Source organism: Rhinoderma darwinii, chromosome 3 (genome assembly GCF_050947455.1).
Source record: "Rhinoderma darwinii isolate aRhiDar2 chromosome 3, aRhiDar2.hap1, whole genome shotgun sequence".
Taxonomy (NCBI): Eukaryota; Metazoa; Chordata; class Amphibia; order Anura; family Rhinodermatidae; genus Rhinoderma; species Rhinoderma darwinii.
This window is the reverse complement of record NC_134689.1, coordinates 26,393,377-26,413,491: the sequence shown is the minus strand read 5'-3', so window position 1 is coordinate 26,413,491 and position 20,115 is coordinate 26,393,377. Positions and strand designations below refer to the sequence as shown.

The following is a 20,115-nucleotide window of genomic DNA, read 5'->3' as shown; positions in this document are numbered from 1 at the left end:
GTAAGGAAATTTTGGGGAAAGACGCCTGTTCCATTAGGGAATGTATGTGGATGTTGGGAATGATGACGTCTTGCATCCAATCTATTCCATGGAGCCAATTTCACTCCAGACCCTTACAGAATCTGATCTTGTCCCAGTGGGATCGAAAACAGAACTCCCTGAATTCAAGAATTCAAATTTCCGAGACTGTGAAATCATCCCTCCTGTGGTGGCTCTGCACAAACAACATAGACAAGGGAGTCCCCTGGAGAACTTCTCCTTATGTAGTGATTACCACAGATGCCAGCAAACACGGCTGGGGGTCGGTAATCCAAGACCAGCACTTTCAGGGCACATGGCCTGTTCAAATGAAGATGTCCTCAAACTTCAGAGAACTAAAAGCCGTATGGGAGACACTTATAAGAGCTTCACCCATCATAAAAGGGAAGCATATAAGAATTTTATCGGACAACACGACAGCGGTGTCCATTCTTCGCCATCAAGGGGGAACAAGACACACGCTTCTTCAGGCCCTCTCTACACAAATTTTCAGTTGGGCAGAAGAAAATGTCCGATCAGTCTCTGCAGTCCACCTAAAAGGCTCAGCAGATTTCCTGAGTCTGGAAAAAATAGACCCTGGAGAATGGTCCCTAAACAGGGAAGTCTTTCTGTTCTTAACCCGAAGGTGGGGTTATCCACAAATAGACCGGTTTGCCACGAGGAAAAACTCCCAGGTAGAGACATTCTTCTCCCTAAATCTCAGAGACAACCCATTGGGAGTAGATGCATTGTCCCAACCCTGGGGCATGGATCTGGCCTATGCCTTTCCTCCGTTTCCTCTAATACCAATGGTATTAAGAAAAATCCAGGAAGATTTGACAAAGCTCATCATTATTCTTCCCTATTGGCCAAAAAGAAGTTGGTTTCCAATCGTAAAATACCTAGCGTTGGAAGACCCTATCATGCTCCCAGTCAGAAAGAATCTTCTCTCCCAGGGTCCCTTATTCTTTCAGGGAATATAAAGTCTGAAATTATCAGCCTGGATCCTGAAAGGTAGATCTTGAGGAACCACGGTCTGTCAGATGAGGTAATTTCAACTATCTTATCAAGTCATAAAGAAGTTACCTCAAAAATCTATCAAAATTTGGAAGAAATTCTGTTCCTGGTATGGAGACCCAGGACCAGACCCATTTTCTCCCAACATTGCGAAAATCCTAGATTTTTTACAATCGGGATTCAAAAAAGGGCTTAGTCCTAGTACCTTAAAAGTACAGATTTCAGCCTTAGGAAAAAATTTTAATACTCCCCTGGCTGAACATCGGTGGATCAGAAGATTCACTCAAGCGGTCCCTAAACTGAAACCTTCCCTAAAGAAATCTGTTCCTACCTGGGATTTGAATGTGGTGTTAACGACTCTTTGTGAGCCCCCCTTTGAGCCGCTCGACACAATTATTATGCATTTTTTAACTCTAAAAGCTGCATTCTTAGTCGCTATTACTTCAGCAAGAAGGATTAGAGAAATCCAATCTCTGTCAGTCATAGAACCGTACCTAAAAGTACAAGAGGATAAGATCATCCTAAAGCTGGATCCCTCCTTTATTCCAAAGGTATCTACTGCTTTCCATAGAGAACAAGAAATAATTCTACCTTCCTTTTATCCAGATCCAAAAATCCAACAAGAAGAAAAATTCCATTGCCTGGATGTCAGGCGAACAATTCTTCAGTATCTGGATAGAGCCTCCTGGAGACGAGATAAAAATCTATTTGTCCTGTTTGGGGGAAAGAATAGAGGAAAGAAAGGCTCTCTAGCGAGATGTGTAAAAACTACCATACAAGAAGCCTACAAGTCCCAAGGACTATGTGCCCCACAAGGCATCAGAGGGCAGTTTCGGCATCCTGGGCAGAAAGAAGAGAAGCCTCTATGGACCAAATCTGCAGAGCTGCCACTTGGTCAAACCATCATACGTTTTGCAAACATTATAGGCTCGATGTTCTGTCCGATACGGATTTAAGTTTTGGACGGAAAGTCCTTCAATCCGTAGTCCCGCCCTGAGCATTATAATCTGGTATTGCTCCTGTAGTGCTGTAATGAGGGATGTACTGGAAAATAGCAGTTAGACCTACCGGTAATTGTATTTCCAGGAATCCATCATGACAGCACCATTATATTCCCTCCCTTATTGAATTCTGATTTGTGCAATTAACATGTCAGTTATTATCCCTAGAAATAAAATTGGGTTGCATCCATCCTGGTGTAGTAATTGAAAAACACTGGCAAGGGGTGGTGGGAGGGGCCTTTTAACCTCTGTCTTCCTGTCCCTACAGAGGTCAATAGGGCAACCTCCTGTAGTGCTGTCATGATGGATTCCTGGAAATACAATTACCGGTAGGTCTAATTGCTATTTTTTGGTCACCACCCCTCCCAAAATATAAAATAAAAAGTTATCAAAAAGTCACATGTACGCCAAAGTAGTACCGATACAAACTACAACCCGTCCCGCAAAAAAACAAGCCCTTACACAGCTTTTTTGACTGAAAAATAAAAGTTACGGCTCTCAGAATATGGTGACACAAAAAATATTTATTTTAATAATAAGTTATTTTATTGCACATACGCTGCAAAATGTAAAAGCTATATGCATGTGGTATCGCTGTAATCGTACCGACCTGCAGAATAAAATATAATGGTCATATATAGCCCACGGTAAACGGCATAAAAAATAAATAAAAAACATTGTCAGAATTGATGGTTCTTGGTCACCTGGCTTGCCGAAGAATGGAAAAAAAGTGATAAAAAAAAAAATTGCATGTACCCCAAAATGGTACCAATGGAAAGTATAGATTGTCCTGCAACAAATAAGCCCTCACACGGCTCCGGTAGTGAAAAAATAAAGTTCTGGCTCCCAGAATATAGCGATGCAAAATGTGCATAGCGTTCCAAAAGCGGATAAGGTATGCTATTAAGCCTTGACCTTCAGAAAGCCTTTGACTCGCTATCCTGGGACTATTTGTTTTATGTCCTTGAAAGAATGGGCTTCGGTTCAGGCTTTTTGTCTATTCTTAAGATCTATTCTTAAGATCTTATATTGTCTTTCAATTTCGAATTGGACTGTGTGGGAGCGGCGCATGCGCAGTTCCCACACAGACGCCGTACACTGAAGTCAATGGGACGGGAGCCGTTCGCAGTCCCTATGGGACTGTGGCTGCCGTATTCCATGTCTGTATGTGTCGTTAATCGACACAGACAGAAATGGAACAAAAAATGGCAGCCCCCATAGGGAAGAAAAAGTGTAAAAATAAGAAAAAGTAAAACACAAACACACAAATGAATATAAACGTTTTTAATAAAGCACTAACATCTTTAACATATAAAAAAATAATTTGTGATGACACTGTTCCTTTAAGGTCAACCACTCCAAGTCGGTGGCAATGAATCTTACATTGCCAATCGGGGTAGTGAAGCTCCTAAAACTTAACTTTGATTTTCATTGGGATGCACGTAGATTGACGTATTTAGGTATCAAATTGACGCCCACCATAGAGTCCCTCTACAAGGACAACTTCCCTCCACTTTTTCAACAAATAGCTACAGATCTCACTAGATGGTCCCCTCTTAATCTCTCATGGTTTGGTCGTATTGCCTCCATCAAAAAGACGATCTTGCCCAGATTGCTATATTATTTTCGCACGCTCCGTATTGTGGTCCCTCAGAAGGCACTTCGACAAATCCAAGGGCTCATTATGTCGTTTATTTGGGGTTCTAAAAGACCGAGAATACAGAGACAAACTTTATTTACCCCTAAAACTGCGGGGGGACTGGGGGTTCCCAATATCCAACATTACTACCATGCAGCACGTCTGGCGCAATTTACAGATATGTATGCGAGACCATACTGCCCCCAGTGGACGCAAATTGAAACGGCCGCATGTACCAGTTTCCCGCTGGAAACGTTACTGTGGATGGAGTCCTCGGACAGGCCTCCGGTTCTCTCCCCTGTGCTTTCTCAGATGTTACAGCTGTGGGACTCGCTTAGAAAGAGATTTCATATTAAATCACCCCATAATCCGCTCATGACTATCACGGGTAATTCTGCCTTTCCTCCGGGTCTGCGTAGAATGGAATTCCGGTGGTGGCTCAATAAGGGGTTTTACAGGATTAAGGACTTCTTTATAGGGGGGGACATTAGAACTTTGGATTACTTTAAGGACTCACACTCGATGCCCCCATCGGAGCATTTTAGATACATCCAGATACACCATTTCCTGTTGGACTGGAAATCCAGGCGGGGGGACATCAGTACATTGACCACTTTTGAACGGCTGTGCTGGCTTTCTGGCCTACGACGTAAAATATCCACGATATATTCCGATCTGGTTACTCCGGAAGGTAAACTCCCTTACATGACTCGATGGGAACACGATTTAGGTACGGGGGTGGAATTGGAGCAGTGGCGGGAGATGGCATGTACGACCTCGAAACTATCTATCAATACATCCTTGGTGGAAGCGGGTTATAAGGTATTAATGAGATGGTATATGGTCCCTACTCGTATAGCTCGATTTAACCCATCGGTGGATATGCACTGCTTTAGAGTGCCCAATGGTTGCCACCTTTTGGAACCAGGTATACCAGCTTATTAACACAGTGATCCAAGTCAAACCCCCCCAAGGATGTGATTACGGCACTGCTATGCGGTCCTATTCCGGAGGTTCGGGCCCCCGCACGTAAATTTCTCCGATATGTGTTTCTGGCAGCTAAAATAACTATTGCTAGGGCTTGGCGAACACCCACGTTGTCTATGGATATGTTGATCGCTAAGATCTCATGGATAATGGTTAATGACCGCCTAACACATCTGCTGGCTGGTACTTTAGACAAATTTGATGCCATTTGGGACCCATGGAGGAATCACACATCTTCGTGAATACATAGAGATGGTTATGAAACCCTTCTACCCTACACCTTTCCTTCCCCCCCCTCCTTATCCTCCTTTTGATTATTGTGTGTGTTTTGTTTTTTTTTTTTCTTTTTCTCTCTCATCTTTCTTCCATAGAGGCCATGTTAAGGTACTCTATAAAGTAATGTGATGTCAAGGATAGTTACCTATGTTAGCAATGAATACATTTATATACTATATATTTGGCAGGAGTGTTGACATCATGACAGATATATAATGTGAGATTTATTGGAGGCCATGTTGGTCTAATACTTTGTTTAATTGTATTACTGAAATGCAAAAGTTGAGACTCTGCGAGTCTGTTTTATTACTATATTATTATTTTACAAAACTGTTTAATAAAAAACTATTGAAAACAAAAGCGGATAAGATCGGACACCATTTATTAGTGCGCCCATTATTATTATACCCTCTTATTATTCCCTGATATACTCTGCCCAGCCTATATATGCCCCCACATTATTAACTGAAATAGCCGCAAAACGCCAGAGCTACTACCAAGCAAAGTCTGCGCTCTTTAAAGCCAAATGCCACTCCTTCCCTTCTGAGCCCTACAGCGTGCCCAAGCAGCAGTTTACGTTCACCGACATGGCATCGCCATACCCGAGAGAACCCGGTTAATATTGTGAGGTGTTTGTGGCACAAACAGGGCACAACATATAGTGCACTAAAATGGCATATCAGTGGAAAATTTAAATTTTCACTGTGCACTATCTGCTGTGCATTAAAACCTTCGCGCACCACGACTTAATAGCGTGGTGTGGGGGTGATGTATAGAGCGTCTCACATCTGAGCCCGCGCCATACGCTTCGGGTGTCGGCTGTGTATTACAGCTGACACCCAGGACTAATGGACAGAAACAGCGATCGCGCTGTTACAGGAGCCTGTAAAAAAATTACAATACATTAGTATTGCAGTGTATTCTACCAGTGATCTAATGATTGCTGGTTCAAGTATAGGGGGACTAATAAAATATGTAAAAACAAAAGTAAATAGTTATTAGTGGAAAAAATTAAATAAATGTTTAAAGTCTAAAAAAAAAAAACCTTTTCACATTTTTTTTTTCTCTAAAGTAATGTAAAAAAAATACACAAAATTGGTATCGCTGCGTCCGTAAAAGTTCAAACTATTACAATATACCATTATTTAACTCGCTCTGTGAACGCCGTGAAAAATAAAGAATTTAAAACGGCAAAATCGCTGATTTTGGGTCACCTTCTCTCTACCAAAAAATGTCATAAAAAGTGCTCAAAAAGGTGTATGTGCCAAAAAATGGTGCCAATAAAAACTACAGCTCGTCCCGCAAAAAAATAAGCCCTCACACCACTCTATTGACGGAAAACTAAAAAAGTTATGTCTCTCGGAAAGAGGGGTGAGGGAAAAAGGAAAAGCAAAATCTGGATCAGTCCGGAAAGGGTTAATTACTTTCTAATGAAGTACCGTTTGACCACATGTGGGGTATTGCCGTACTCGGGAGAAATTGCTTTACAGATGATGGGTCACTTTTTCCTCCTTTTATCCTTTGTGAAATAGAGAAAATTCAACATTTTAGTGGAAATGTTAATTTTCACGGCCTAATTCTAATAAATTCTGCAAAAGACCTGTGGGGTCTAAATGCTAACTACCCCTAGATAGATTCCTTAAGTGGTGTAGTTTCCCAAATGGGTTTACTTTTGGGGGGCTTCCACTGTTTTGGTCCCTTGGGGGGCTTTGCAAATTCGACATGACACCCAAAAACTATTACAGCTAAATTTGAGCTCCAAAAGCCAAATAGCGCTCTTCTAAGCCCTGCTGTGGGTCCAAACAGCACCTTATTACCACATATGGCGTGTTTACGGAATCGGGAGAAATTGTTTTACAAATGTTGGGGTGCTTTTTCTCCTTTATTCCTTGTAAAAATTAAAAATGTTGATTTTTCCGGAAAAATGTAGATTTTTACCTTTACAGAATAATTCCAATGAATTTAGCAAAACTGTGGGGTCAAAATGCTAACTTTACCCCTAGAAAAATTCCTTGAGGGGTGTAGTTTGCAAAATGGGGTCACTTTTGCGGGTTTCCACAGTTTTTTCATCCCTCCAGTGCATTTCAAACGCGACACGGCACTGAAAACTATTCCACCAAAATCAGAAATCCAAATGGTTCTTCTCTTCTGAGGCCTGCTGTGGGTCCAAACAGCAGTTTATTACCACATATGGGGTATTGCTATAAACCGGAAGAAATTGCTTTACATATGTTGGGGTGTTTTTTCTACTTTATTCACAAAAAAAGCAGATTTTCATCTTCACATACGAACTCAAATAAATTTAGGAAAAAAAACTGTGGGTTCAAAATGCTAACCATTACCCCTAGATAAATTCCTTGAGGGGTATAGTTTCCAAAATGGGGTCACTTTTGGGGGGGGGGGGGGTTTACTGGTTTGGCACCACAAGACCTATTCAAACCTGACATGGTGCCTAAAATATATTCTAAAAAGGAGGCCCCAAAATCCTCTAGGTGCTCCTTTGCTTCTGAGGCCTGTTTCAGTCCATTACCGCACTAGAGCCACATGTGGGATATTTCTAAAAACTGCCGAAGCTGGGAAATAAATATTGAGTTGCATTTCTTGGGTAAAACCTTCTGTGGTACAGAATTTTATTTTTTTTATTATAAATGAATTTTGGCAAAAAAAATAGAAATTTGTAAATTTCACCTCTACTTTGCTGTAATTCTTGTGAAACGCCTAAAGGGTTAAAACACTTTCTGAATGCTGTTTTGAATACTTTGAGGTGTGCAGTTTTCACAATGGGGTGATTTATGGGGACTTTCTAATATATAAGGCCCTCAAAGCCACTTCAGAACTGAACTGGTCCCTGAAAAAATAGCCTTTTGAAATTTTCTTGAAAATATGGGAAATTGCTGCTAAAGTTCTAAGCCTTGTAACGTCCTAGAAAAATAAAAGAATGTTCAAAAAACGATGCAAACATAAAGTAGACATATGGGAAATATAAACTAGTAAGTATTTTGTGTGGTATTACTATGTTTTACAAGTAGATACATTTAATTTTTGCAAATTTTCTCTACATCTTGGTGTTTTTTACAAATAAATATTGAATTTATCGACAATTTTTTCACTGACATAAAGTACAATGTGTCACGAGAAAACAATCTCCGACTCACTTGGATAGGTAAAAGCATTCCAAAGTTATTCCCACATAAAGTGACACGTCAGATTTGAAAAATCTGCTTCGTCCTGAAGGCCAAAACAGGCTCAGTCCTGAAGGGGTTAATATGGGAATGGTGGAGGATGAGTGCAGGTGATCTTTGATCAACAGCTATCTTATACCCTGGCAATGTGTGACTCTTCTATTGATGTTACCAGTCCCAGAATGCACTGCCAGATATAGCTGTGCTAAGGTCGTAACCTAATACGTAGTGGGCCTGGATATGTGGGGACTTGTACTTGCTGTGCTGGTTGTCTTGTTGTAGTGTTATGTCGTGACATGGCCTTCAGGAAACCTAGATACATGTAATGATTGTGTGATAGTCGGTGCAAGTAAACTGTATGTAGTGCGTTACCCCTGCTGGGTTTTTAATATTAAAGAATATATTTAAATAGAGTTTATCCATTTTTACCCCTTGCGCTTTTGGAAATGACAACTGAGCTCTGGTTGCTATGGGCAACAAGGCCAGTTTTTCTGCTGGGCAGCGTAGTAAAGTGAGGCCTACTGTAATCATTTAGTCTCCATAAAAACCTTGTTGTTTGTTCATGAACAGTGACACATTTTTTCAAGCGTTTTGTGAAGAAAAAAAGTAAAATTAAACACAGGGTATGTGCACACGATAACGTCAATTACGGCTGAAATTACGGAGCTGTTTTCAGGAGAAAACAGCTCTTGAAGTTCAGACGGAATTGCTCGTACTCGCGTTTTGCGAGGGGTCAATTACGTACGTAATTTGGAGCTGTTCATTGGATTCAATTAAAAACTGCTCCAATTACGTCCCAAGAAGTGTCCTGCACTTTGACGAGGTTGTTTTACGTGCCGTCTTTTGACGGCGACGCGTAAAACTACAGGTCGTCGGCAAACCCATTGAAATGAATGTGCAGATGTTTGCCGACGTATTCGAGGCTTGTTTTCAGACGTATTTTCGAGGCATAAAACGCCTCCATTACGTCTGAAAATAGGTCGTGTGAACCCAGCCTTAGAGAAAAAGAGCACGGAAGCGGCACTCAAAAGAAAAAAAACGTGAAGTTTATTCACCCAACAAATGCGACGTTTCACTTCCTCAATGGAAGCCTTTTCAAGCAAACAGTGGTAGTAACACACAGGTTATTAACACTGAATGTCCTACTTGGACTCTTATATTATATATTTTTATGTACGTGGTCACATTGTTACATTGTGCGATTTTTATGAGTTTTGTATAAATTGCTATTAATTAGTCTTTGTTCACTGAACTATGTTCTCGGTATTTATACCTGTGTGTTACTACCACTGTTTGCTTGAAAATGTTTCTATTGAAGTGAAACGTCGCATTTGTTGGGTGAATAAACTTCACGTTTTTTTCTTTGAGTGCTGCTTCCGTGCTCTTTCTCTTGCTGTATACTATATGGGGAGAAGTCACTCCTACTATTTGAAGCTTGGCACCGACCATTCATCTGGTTTTTTACACTAGTGCTGCTCCTACCTGCCTTACGTTTTTACATTTACTACAGTGGTGCACGCTATCTAATATATTTGGCGTAACTCCTAAAATAATAGACCCACTCATGGCTGTCATGCGTGTAGACAAGTATTTTGCGCCCAAAATAGCGCTATTTCCGTAGTCATTTTGACACCATTGTGAGCCATTTAGCCATGCCCCTCTGATACGTCGCTTGCGCCATGTTTGTAACGTCAACTGGAAATGTGGAGGTGTTGCTGCTTTCATTTTCCAAATCTCATCTGAGAAATGGAGCTGAAATCCGTTGCTATGGGCAACTACTCCAATTTTTTTTAAATATTTTTTTGGCCATATTAACCAGTCACAGTGCAGCATTTATTATTCCCGAGCTGGTTAAAAAAATTACAGCAGAACTTTAGTTGCTATGGGCAACAAGGCCATTTTTTTCTGTTCGACCGTCTTGGTAAATTAGGCTTTTTGTGCCACGTGCAAGGTATGTATAGGAATGGCGCAGTCTTTGTAGCAGTAAAATCTCCCCTCGGACAGAATGACTGTACATTACAGCTGGGAGTGTGTGTCACTTTTTTCAATTGGCTTTATTTATATATAAAAAAACAAAAAACCTGCCGCCATTAAGTGGTGGTTTATACCAGATTGTCTTCTAAATGGGAGGAATTATTATTATTATTTTTTTGTAAGTTTCAATGCACCGTGAATGATCTGGTCAGTTACCGCTATTGCGTTATAACCAAGACTCATTTCTTTTCATCTGTACAGAAATTCCCGTCAGAGACTGTGTCACTCAATGAGATCTTCGTGCACTGGAAAAAGTAAGTTATTGGCTTCTTACCCTGATCACATGAAGGGTTAGAAGGAATAAACAAAATTTAAAGCTGCAACTTTAAACATGACCCGGTTTATGGGGTGCTGAATGGCTTTAGATGATTCTGGTATTAGAGGTTTTCTTTAGGCTAGTCAATCCATGTGTAATCGGTGGAGGTCCAACTACCGGGACCCCTACAATCGGCTACACAAATGGGCATTGACATTCCAGAGAGTGCAACAGCCCCTCAGATGTTTATCCAGGCACAGCAAAAAAAAAGGGGGTGTTTTGGGTGCGTGATTTCACATTGTGGGAGGTCTGGCGGTCTCAGCCACACAATGACTCGCTGCTCTCACTCCTCCTTCAGCCTCCACTCTTTGCGTGGCACATGTCCTGCTGCTGAATATGAGCGGTTGGCTCTCTGTTGCCTTGCCTGACGCAAGTCCTGCCGGCACCAATTTGGCATTTTACCTAGTCCTGACGCTTCTGATGGTTTTTAGGGCTAGGTGGGCCTGGCAAAGTAGGAGTGTCCAATCAAAATCAGACAGCACACACACTTATTCTATTTTTAGGTACTTGCTGGAAGTCCTACCTTCACCGATCACACATTAACGGCCTATCCTACAGGTAGGCCATCAAGGAGTTTTCTCGGAAAGACCCCTTTAAGACGTAACATTGGTGTGTTGACCGAGCATAAAAGAGTAATAACTTGTATGTAATTAATTATGAGGTAGTGGACAGAATGTCTCCAGGCCAGTTTCACACACAGCATTTTGGCGTGTTTTCGGTGGCGTCTTGCGTTTTTTTGTTTAAAAAAAAAACCTGCTGAGGTCAAACATTAGTTCAAAGTATATAGTGAAGTATGAGCGCCAACGCACTTAGGGGGGAATTTAGTAAGACTAGCCTTTCATACACCAGTCATAATACGAACCAAGTTGGTGTAAGAGGCGACAAATTTATTAAGATCTTATCAATGGCTGTGTATCCTCTGTCAAAACAATAGTCTCTGCAAATACGTTTTAATGAAGTTTCTTCGTACTCGCCCTCCTAAATAACCCGTGCAAAGTCTGTTGTCCCCTCGTTGCTACTGGACACGTCCTCTAGGAGTTCTTCACCAGTCGAGCATGCAAAGATCATCCCTGCTGTTTTTCTATGGCATCTCTAGCTCTCCCTTTGCAGTGAGTTTGCGCATATCCAGATTCCTTGTCCTCGCCACTCGGGGCGAGCAGGCGCAGTGAAGACTGTAGATTGCTCCCCAGCATTCACTCTGGCGTTAGGCTTCCAGCCCCAAAAGGCTCAGAGGTGCTCACTGCAGGACGCCTCATTGGCTGTTGTGCCTCCATCTCGCCTTCTTGGTGTTTCTAGTGTTATGGGAAAAATCGAGGTAAAATGCCAAGTTTTTTTTGCCGCAAATTTTTGATAAATTGCAGATGAGTGATTCCAGAATTGTATCCACCAGAGCCACCAATAAGAAAAGGAGAGCACAGGGAGGAGCTGGGCAGGAGGATGCTGGGAAATGTAGTTTCCCAGTGCAAAGTGGGAGTCACGTGTAGCGAGTTGCAGGTCTCACAGCAAGCAAATGAAGGAACAATAATTACAATGTAACAGCACAGATTTAATTCACGTAGTAAGGTGATATGGGGACGTGGCTGTATGTTTCTGAGTTAGGGATGTACAGGGCTTTTAAAAAAAAACAAAACATAAAACGTGCTATTCTGGTCTAACCCCTTTAAGAGGCGCATGTCTCTTAATAATTTTGTTGCATCTTCATCAGTCCGTGAGTCACTGAGTAAAAATCTGCCAGCCAAGACCTGGCATAGATTTTATTTTATTTTTTTCCTCTAGATTTTTCCACCATCTTCTGGCGTAAATTGTAGTAAATGCGTCATGCGCTGGTGCTCCTCCCACTTTTTCGTAAGGAGGCCCAAAAGTGCATGTTTTTAGACTTTTTTGCCATTTATATCTTTCCTACACTAAAAAAACTGGCACAGAAAAGTTGATAAATGCAGCAAACTCTAGGTATGGCTGTTTTTTTTTTTTTCTTGCAATTTCCCCATAAAATTTTTCCTATAGAACTTACAGGAAAAAAAAAACTGTACAAAGTAACTTGAAATAAAAATGCTTCAAATGCATGCCACTTTTTACACTTGAAAAAATAGTGCGTGTAGGCCTAATCTAATACCAATGTGATTTATTTTCTTCCGCCTAGGAAAGACAAAGAGGAGGCGGCCAGTAAACTGAATGTTTCTCAGAGCAAGAAACCGCGGGTTCAGGATCCCGTCAGCTCTTCTGAATCCTCTGAGGAAAAAGGTAAGAAAGGAGCAAAGATCTTGTCCCTGAGGCCACTTTCACACGGCAGTATTTTGCTCCAGTGTTTGTAAACCAAAATCAGAAGTGGATGCAAAATTTTGAAGAGGTGCAAATCTTTGTTCCGCTTTTTCTCTGACGCAGATTAGTGGTCTTCTGGGAATCATTGGACATAATAGCTTAGTGTTCACTTATCGAACTTCATGGCAATAACTACCAAAAGTCAGGAGCTCGTTATTAGTTTTATTTCTATTTTTATTAGTCTAGTTAGTTTTTGTTTTGTTATATTTATGCCACTAGTGGACGACTAGCGAGGATCACACTCTGGGTTCAGATGTTGTGGATTTAGCCGCATGTTCACGGCTGATTTGACGTAGATTTTGTAGCAAATGTTGCCCTTTGCATTGCAGGGTTAAATCTGCGGTGAAAATCTGCAATTGAATTTGAAAAGCACGTCCTATGTGCCACTTCTTTTTTTTTTTTTTTATTAAATGCTACATGTGGAAGTATTTGAGGCTTTTGTGTGAAATATCTGCACTGAATCTGCTTCAAACCTGTGACATGTAAATTTACCCTAATGAGTTGTGACCAGTACATTTTTAAATTTTTTATTTTAAATGGTTTTTAATTTTTATCTTGGATTTCTATTATCAATCTTTTTTCACTTAGCTCATCCAAAAGGAGCAGGTCTGGTGGTCAAAAGCAAAAAGGTATCTGTCAAGAAAGCAGCCAAGGTAAGCGTTTTTTTTTTGTTTTTTTAAATACATTCGTCATACTAAGTTTTTTTTTTTTTTTTTTTTTGTTTTTGTTTTTTTCAAAAACAAGTGTTTACTTTTTGAGATACAGCTTCTATGTATCCTGGATACATAGAAGCTGTATCTTGCCCTCAAATCTGAATGTCACGTCAGCAGGACTGACTACTTCGGTGACAGCGGGTCCTGCGTGTCTGCTATCGGTCACATCGAAGTTCATAACTTGTGATCAATAACAGGTGGATTCTGGTTTCAAGGCAAGATACAGCTTCTATGTGTCAAGGATATATAGAATCTGTTTCTCAAAAAAAAAACTTTTTTTTTTTTTTTATCCAAATAACAATTTTGTACTATACGCTATAATACACTGTTATAGTCTTTAACGGTTTAGATGGCCTTTGAACTTTTTTTTTATCGGACACACTAAGAATAATCACGTTCTTGGGGCAGTGCTTCAGCTTTGCTTGTACACTAGAAACCTCTTCCATTATTTATTTGTTTTTTTTACTGGTCACCCTATAGCTCCAAAGTGGCTGATCTCCTTAAAGGCATCAGTTCAGTTATTGACCTAACTACGTAAGATAGAATAGGTGAGCTATAAAAATATAGTCTAAGGGTCCTTTTACACCGGCCAATATTGGACATAAAAATGAGCACCGATCAATGAGACATTTCTTTTATCGCACTCGTTTGCGCCTTTCACGACTAAATATATATAGGGGACGAGTGAACATCACTACGATCGCTTGTCCCCATGCATTTGCATCAGGTTTACACAGGGAGCTGTGCTGCCCACAACGACAATATTTATTGCTGCGTAAACAACATGATCAGCCAATGAACAAGCGTGTATTTATCGGCTGATACTTGTCCTGTTTACACACTGCGGTGATTTGGAGCGAATGTTCATGTAAACGCTCGTTTGCCTGATAATTGGCGCACGTAAAAGGGCTCTTAACCCTTTCCCGACATTTGACATATGGGTACCGCATGGAAAGCTAGTCCTTCCCACATTTTGCCATATTTATACGCCAAATGCTTGGCACCGGCTCAGAAGCTGAGCCGATGCCATCATCGCCGGATGACAGCGGTATCATACAGCTTACATCCGGCTGTAATGGCGGGGACCGATATTAGCTTTTATCCCCGCCATTAACCCCTTAAATGCAGTGCTCAAACGCGATCACTGCATTTAAAGTGTTTGCAGCTCATCGGAACCCCAGCAATGAAATTGCTGGGTTTCCGGTGGCTGCAATGGCAACCGGAGGCCTAATATTGGCCCTCTCGGTCTGCCTAGCACGGAAGCCAGTCGGGACCCACCCGGCGGCGGAGCCTTAACGGCTTCCGTAGCCGCCGGCAGGATGGCTCCGGCTCAGCTGACATCCACCTGTAACGGCAGGAACCGGAGCTAGCTCCGATCCCTGCCATTAACCCCTTTGATGCAGCGATCGCTGCATCTTAGCCGTTGCTATCAGACCGCCAGCCCTGACAGGCAATCAGGACTGGTGACTGCTGCTATGGCAATAGGAGACACAATGGGCTCCTGCTCTGCCATTACGGAAGCCGATTAGGCCCCGCCGGGAGGCGAAGCCTAATCGTCTTCCTGTCAGCGAATAACTGACCGATCTAATACATTGCACTACGTAGGTAGCGCAATGTATTAGGAAAAGAAAAATCTGACCGTTGGACCTTCAAGTCCCCTAGTGGGACTTGAAAAAAAGTTAAAAAAAAACAGTTTCAAGTAATAAAATAAAACACAATCGCCCTGTTCCCTTATCAAGTCGTTTATTATTGAAAAAAATAAATAAACCATACGTATTTGGTATCGCCGCGACCGTAACGACCTGAGGTATAAAAATATTATAATGCACACGGTGGGTAGCGTAAAAAAAAAACCCGTAAACTATACCAGAGGTTTTTTTTTTTTGGTCACTTTGCCCTATAAATATTGGAATAAAAAGTGATCAAAAAGACGCACATATCCAAAAATTGTATCTATAAAAACTATAGCTCGTCTCGCAAACAACAAGCCCTCATACACCTCCGTCGACAAAGTTAAAAAGTTATGGTTCTCACAACTTGGCGACAGACAGAATACATTCTTTTTACAAAAGTAATTTTATTGGGCAAAACCTTGTAAAACATAAAAAAGTGCTATGAAATATATTACCGGAGTCGTCCTGACCCGCAGAATAAAGTTAACATGTCATTTCTAACACATGGTGAACGCTGTATAAAAAGAACTAAAAAACTATGCCAGACTTGCTGTTTTTTGGTCCCTTGCCTCCCAAAAAATAGGATAAAAGGTGATCAAAATGTCGCATAAACCCCAAAATGGTACCAATAATAACTACAGCTCGTCCCGCAAAAAACAAACCCTCATACCACTACGTCTATGAAAAAATAAAATTAGTTATAGCTCCAGTAAGTCAAGAAATAAAAAAAAATATGCGGTTGTGCAGCCTGAGGGGAACATTTCTTCTATTTCAAGAGGAGATTTATCAAAGCCCTAAAATTAGGGAACCAGGAAGGGGAGGGCCCAAACATATCCGCTGGAAGCGAGGGTGCCTGTATTATACCAGGACAACACTTTAACAGCAAAATTCCCCAAACTACAAAGGTGTCGAGTGTGGACCAAAAGGGGAATAAGAAAGGACGCCATATATCAGTGCGACACTGGCCTGTGCAGAAAGGATTGTGTCACAGCGTAACACACATCTATGGATTATTTTATTGTTTTTTTTTTACCCCATTATTATACCACCTGACTATGCCCCTGATGTACTCTGCCATTATAAATGGAAACACCAGCAATACTCAAACAAATCTACCAAGCAAAATCCGCTCTCCAAAAGCCAAATGGCACTCCCTCCCCTCTGAACCCTACAGTGTGCCCAAACAGCAGTTTCCTTCCACATATATGGCATCGCCATACCCGGGAGAACACTTTTAACAATTTTTTGGGTGTCTCCAGTGGCATAAGCTGGGCACAACATATTTGCCACTGGCATATCTAGGGAAAAATATAAATTTTTAATTTGCACCATCCGCAGCGCAATCATTTATGGAAAAGACCTGTGGAGTGAAAATGCTCACTACACCTTAATAAATGCCTTGAGGGGTGCAGTTTCCAAAATGGGGTCACTTCTCAGGGGTTTCTTTTTATTATTTCACATCTGAGCCTCTGCAATTGTGAACCAATACTTTGTAAATTGCCAAATTAGGCCTCCATTATACATAGTACTCTTTCACTACTGAGCCTGGTCGAATGTCCAGGCAAAAGATTAGGGTCACATGTAGGGAGTTTCTAAAACTGTAACACCGCATAATAATTAGAGGGCTGTCTTGTTATGGTGGCACAAGCTGGGCACCACATATTGACATATCTATGGAAAAAATCTAATTTTCACTCTGCAACATCGAGGGCACACTAATTTCTACAAACACCTGCAGGGTTAACATGCTCACTACACCCCTAGGTGAATGCATTGAGGGGTGTAGTTTCCAAAATGTGGTCACTTATGGGGGGTTTCCACTGTTTTGGTCCCACAGGCGCCCAGAAACCAATCAAGCAAAATCTGCACTCCAAATGGCTCTCCTTCCCTTCTGAGCCCTGTCGTGTGCCCAAACAGCAGTTTGTGACCACATATGGGGTATTGCTGTACTCAGGAGAAATTGCTTTACAAATGTTGGGTTCTCTGTTTCCTTTTTGTTGAGAAAATGAAAAATTTTAAACTAAAGCTACGTCTTATTGAAGAAAAAGGATTGTTTTTATTTTTACTACCCAATTCTAATAAATTCTATGAAACATCTGTGGGGTCAAAATGCTCACTACACCCCTAGATGAATTCCTCAAGGGGTGTAGTTTCCTAAATGGGGTCACTTGTTTGGGTGTTTTCATTGTTTTTTTCCCCTCAGGGGCTTTGCAAATGTGACATGGCCGCCGCAAACCATTCCTGCTAAATGTGATCTCCAAAAGCCAAATGGCGCTCTTTCACTTCTAAGCCCTGCCGTGTGTCCAAACAGACGTGTATTACCACATGTAGGGTATTGTTTTACTCGGGAGAAATTGCTTTACAAATTTTGCGGTGCTTTTTCTCCTTTAGTCATTGTGGAAATTAGAAAAAAAATCGCTAAACCTACATTTTCTTTGAAAAAATGTTAGTTTTTAATTTTCACGTCCTAATTCTAATTTCTGTAAAAAACCTGTACGGTCAAAATGCTCACTACCCCTAGATAATTTCCTTGAGGTGTGTTTCCCAAATGGGGTCACTTTTGGGGGATTTTCACTGTTTTGGCACCGCAAGAGCCCTTCAAACCTGACATGGTGCCTAAAATATATTCTAATAAAAATAAGGCCACAAAATCCACTAGGTGCTCCTTTGCTTCTGAGGCCGGTGCTTCAGTCCAGTAGCACGCTAGGGCCACGTGGGATATTTCCTAAAACTGCAGAAACTGGGCAACAAATATTGAGTTGCATTTCTCTGGTAAAACTTTGTTATAAAAAAAATTGGATTAAAAATGAATTTCTGCAAAAAATACTACTTTGCTTTAATTCCTGTGAAACGTCTAAAGGGTTAAGAAATTTTTTAAGAAATTGCGGTTTTGAATACTTTGAGGGGTGAGGTTTTTAAAATGGGGTGATTGGGGGTTTTTAATATAAGCCCCTCAAAGCCACTTCACAACTGACCCGGCCCTTGTATAAATAGCCTTTTGAAATTTTCTTGAAAATGTGAGAAATTGCTGCTACGGTTCTAAGCCTTGTAACGTCCTAGAAAAATTAAAGGATGATCAAAATACGATGCCAATCTAAAGTAGACATATGGGGATGTTAATTAGCAACAATTGTGTGGTATAACTGCCTGTCTTATAAGCAGATAAATTTAAATTGAGAAAAATAAAAATGTTAGCAATTTTTCGCTAAAATTTGGTGTTTTTCACTATTAAATACTGAATGTATTGAGCAGATTTTGCCAGTAACATAAAGTCCAATGTGTCACGAGAAAACAATCTCAGCATTTCTTGGATAGGTGAAAGCATTCCGAAGTTATTTCCACATAGAGCCTCATTTCTCAAATCTGACATGTTTCACTTTGTCAGGAAGGTCAAAAGTGGCTAAAGAGGGAAGGGGTTAATGTAGGTTGCTGCCCTCATTTAGACACCGATGTCAGTGCTATCACCAAAACAGTTTTTTATGCACTCATATATAAACCTTTTCATGCAGCTTTCCGTAGGCTGTACTATGGCATATGGACAGCGTAGAGCCTTCTATGAGCCAGAGCATAGAGCCGTTAATGAACAGTCTCTTGACTGACCCACCATGTTGTCCTTGCAGCAACTTCTGAAGCCGGAACTGCGGCGATCAACTGATCACGGAGACACCGTCGCTTGAAAAATGGGTTATCATGGGACAAACCCTTTTAAATGGGTTGAGTGGACTATCCTACTGTTGGTAATCCCTGCAATCAGCTGTTATCACCTAGGAGACACTTCATAAGTGATCACTTTACCTGCAGTGTAAAGCATTACATAGTGTTCATTGAAATCTGTTTCTTTCTCCAGAGTATCTTCTGTAGCTGTCTCCACTTTGGTTAATTGCTACTTTGGCAGACATCAAACTTCTAGGCCTATTGGCTACGTCACTCCTGGGATTCGCACTGCCTTAATAACTTATTTGGAAAGGTTGTCTATAGGGGACGTTTGTTTTTTTGTTATTTGGGTTTTTTTTTAACCCCTTAATGACCGCCGATACGTCTTTTTACGGCGGTCATTAGTGGGCTTTATTCTAGAGCGCCGCCAAACTACGTCGCTGCTGTAGAATAAAGTAAACAGAGCAGGGAGCCGTGAAATCTCCCTGCTCTCAGCTGCCAGAAGCAGCTGAGGGCTGGGGGCGTCCCTGCTCTGCCGGGTGAGATCGATATTAGTATCGATCTCACCTGTTTAACCCTTCAGACGCGGTGCACAATAGCGAGCACCGCATCTGAATGGTTTTGGAGAGAGGGAGGGAGCTCCCTCTCATCTCACTGACACCCGGCGATAAAATCGCCGAGTGTCTGTGTCTTCTATGGCAGCCGGGGGTCTAATAAAGACCCCCAGGTCTGCCTGCAGCGAATGCCTGCTAGATCATGCCGCAGGCATGACCTAGCAGATGCCTGTCCGTTTTAAACGGACAGGAAGTAATACACTGCAATACAAAAGTATTGCAGTGTATTATAATAGCGATCGGAGGATAGGGAAGTCCCCTAGTGGGACTAGTAAAAAAGAAAAAAAAGTTTAATAAAGTTAATTAAAAAAAAAATGAAAAACCCAGCTTTTCCCCTTACAAAATGCTTTACTATTAAAAAAAACTACAATAAAGCAAAAAAGTTACACATATTTGGTATCGCCGCGTCCGTAACGACCCCGACTATAAAGCTGTTACATTATTTAACCCGCACTGTGAACGCCGTAAAAAATAAAATAAAAAACAATGGAAAAATTGCTGTTTTCTGTTAATCCTGACTTAAAAAAAATGTGATAAAAAGTGATCAAAAAGTCGCATCTACTCTCAAATGGTACCAATAAAAACTGCAAGTCGTCCCGCAAAAAACAAGACCTTATACAGCTATGCCGACGCAAAAATAAAAAAGTTACAGCTCTTCGAATGTGACAATGG

At 41.1% G+C, this 20,115-nt stretch overlaps 1 protein-coding gene across 4 annotated transcripts in view; it reads left to right on the top strand.

The window, feature by feature from the left end:
* The window catches only part of TCOF1 (treacle ribosome biogenesis factor 1), an 89,501-nt gene that overhangs the window by 9,172 nt on the left and 60,214 nt on the right, over positions 1-20,115 (top strand). For all 4 annotated transcript variants that reach the window (XM_075856161.1, XM_075856163.1, XM_075856160.1 and 1 more), the window contains exons 2-4: positions 10,356-10,408; positions 12,611-12,711; positions 13,378-13,442. In XM_075856161.1, the coding sequence (XP_075712276.1) occupies positions 10,356-10,408; positions 12,611-12,711; positions 13,378-13,442 (219 nt within the window). The remainder of the gene's footprint in view (positions 1-10,355; positions 10,409-12,610; positions 12,712-13,377; positions 13,443-20,115) is intronic.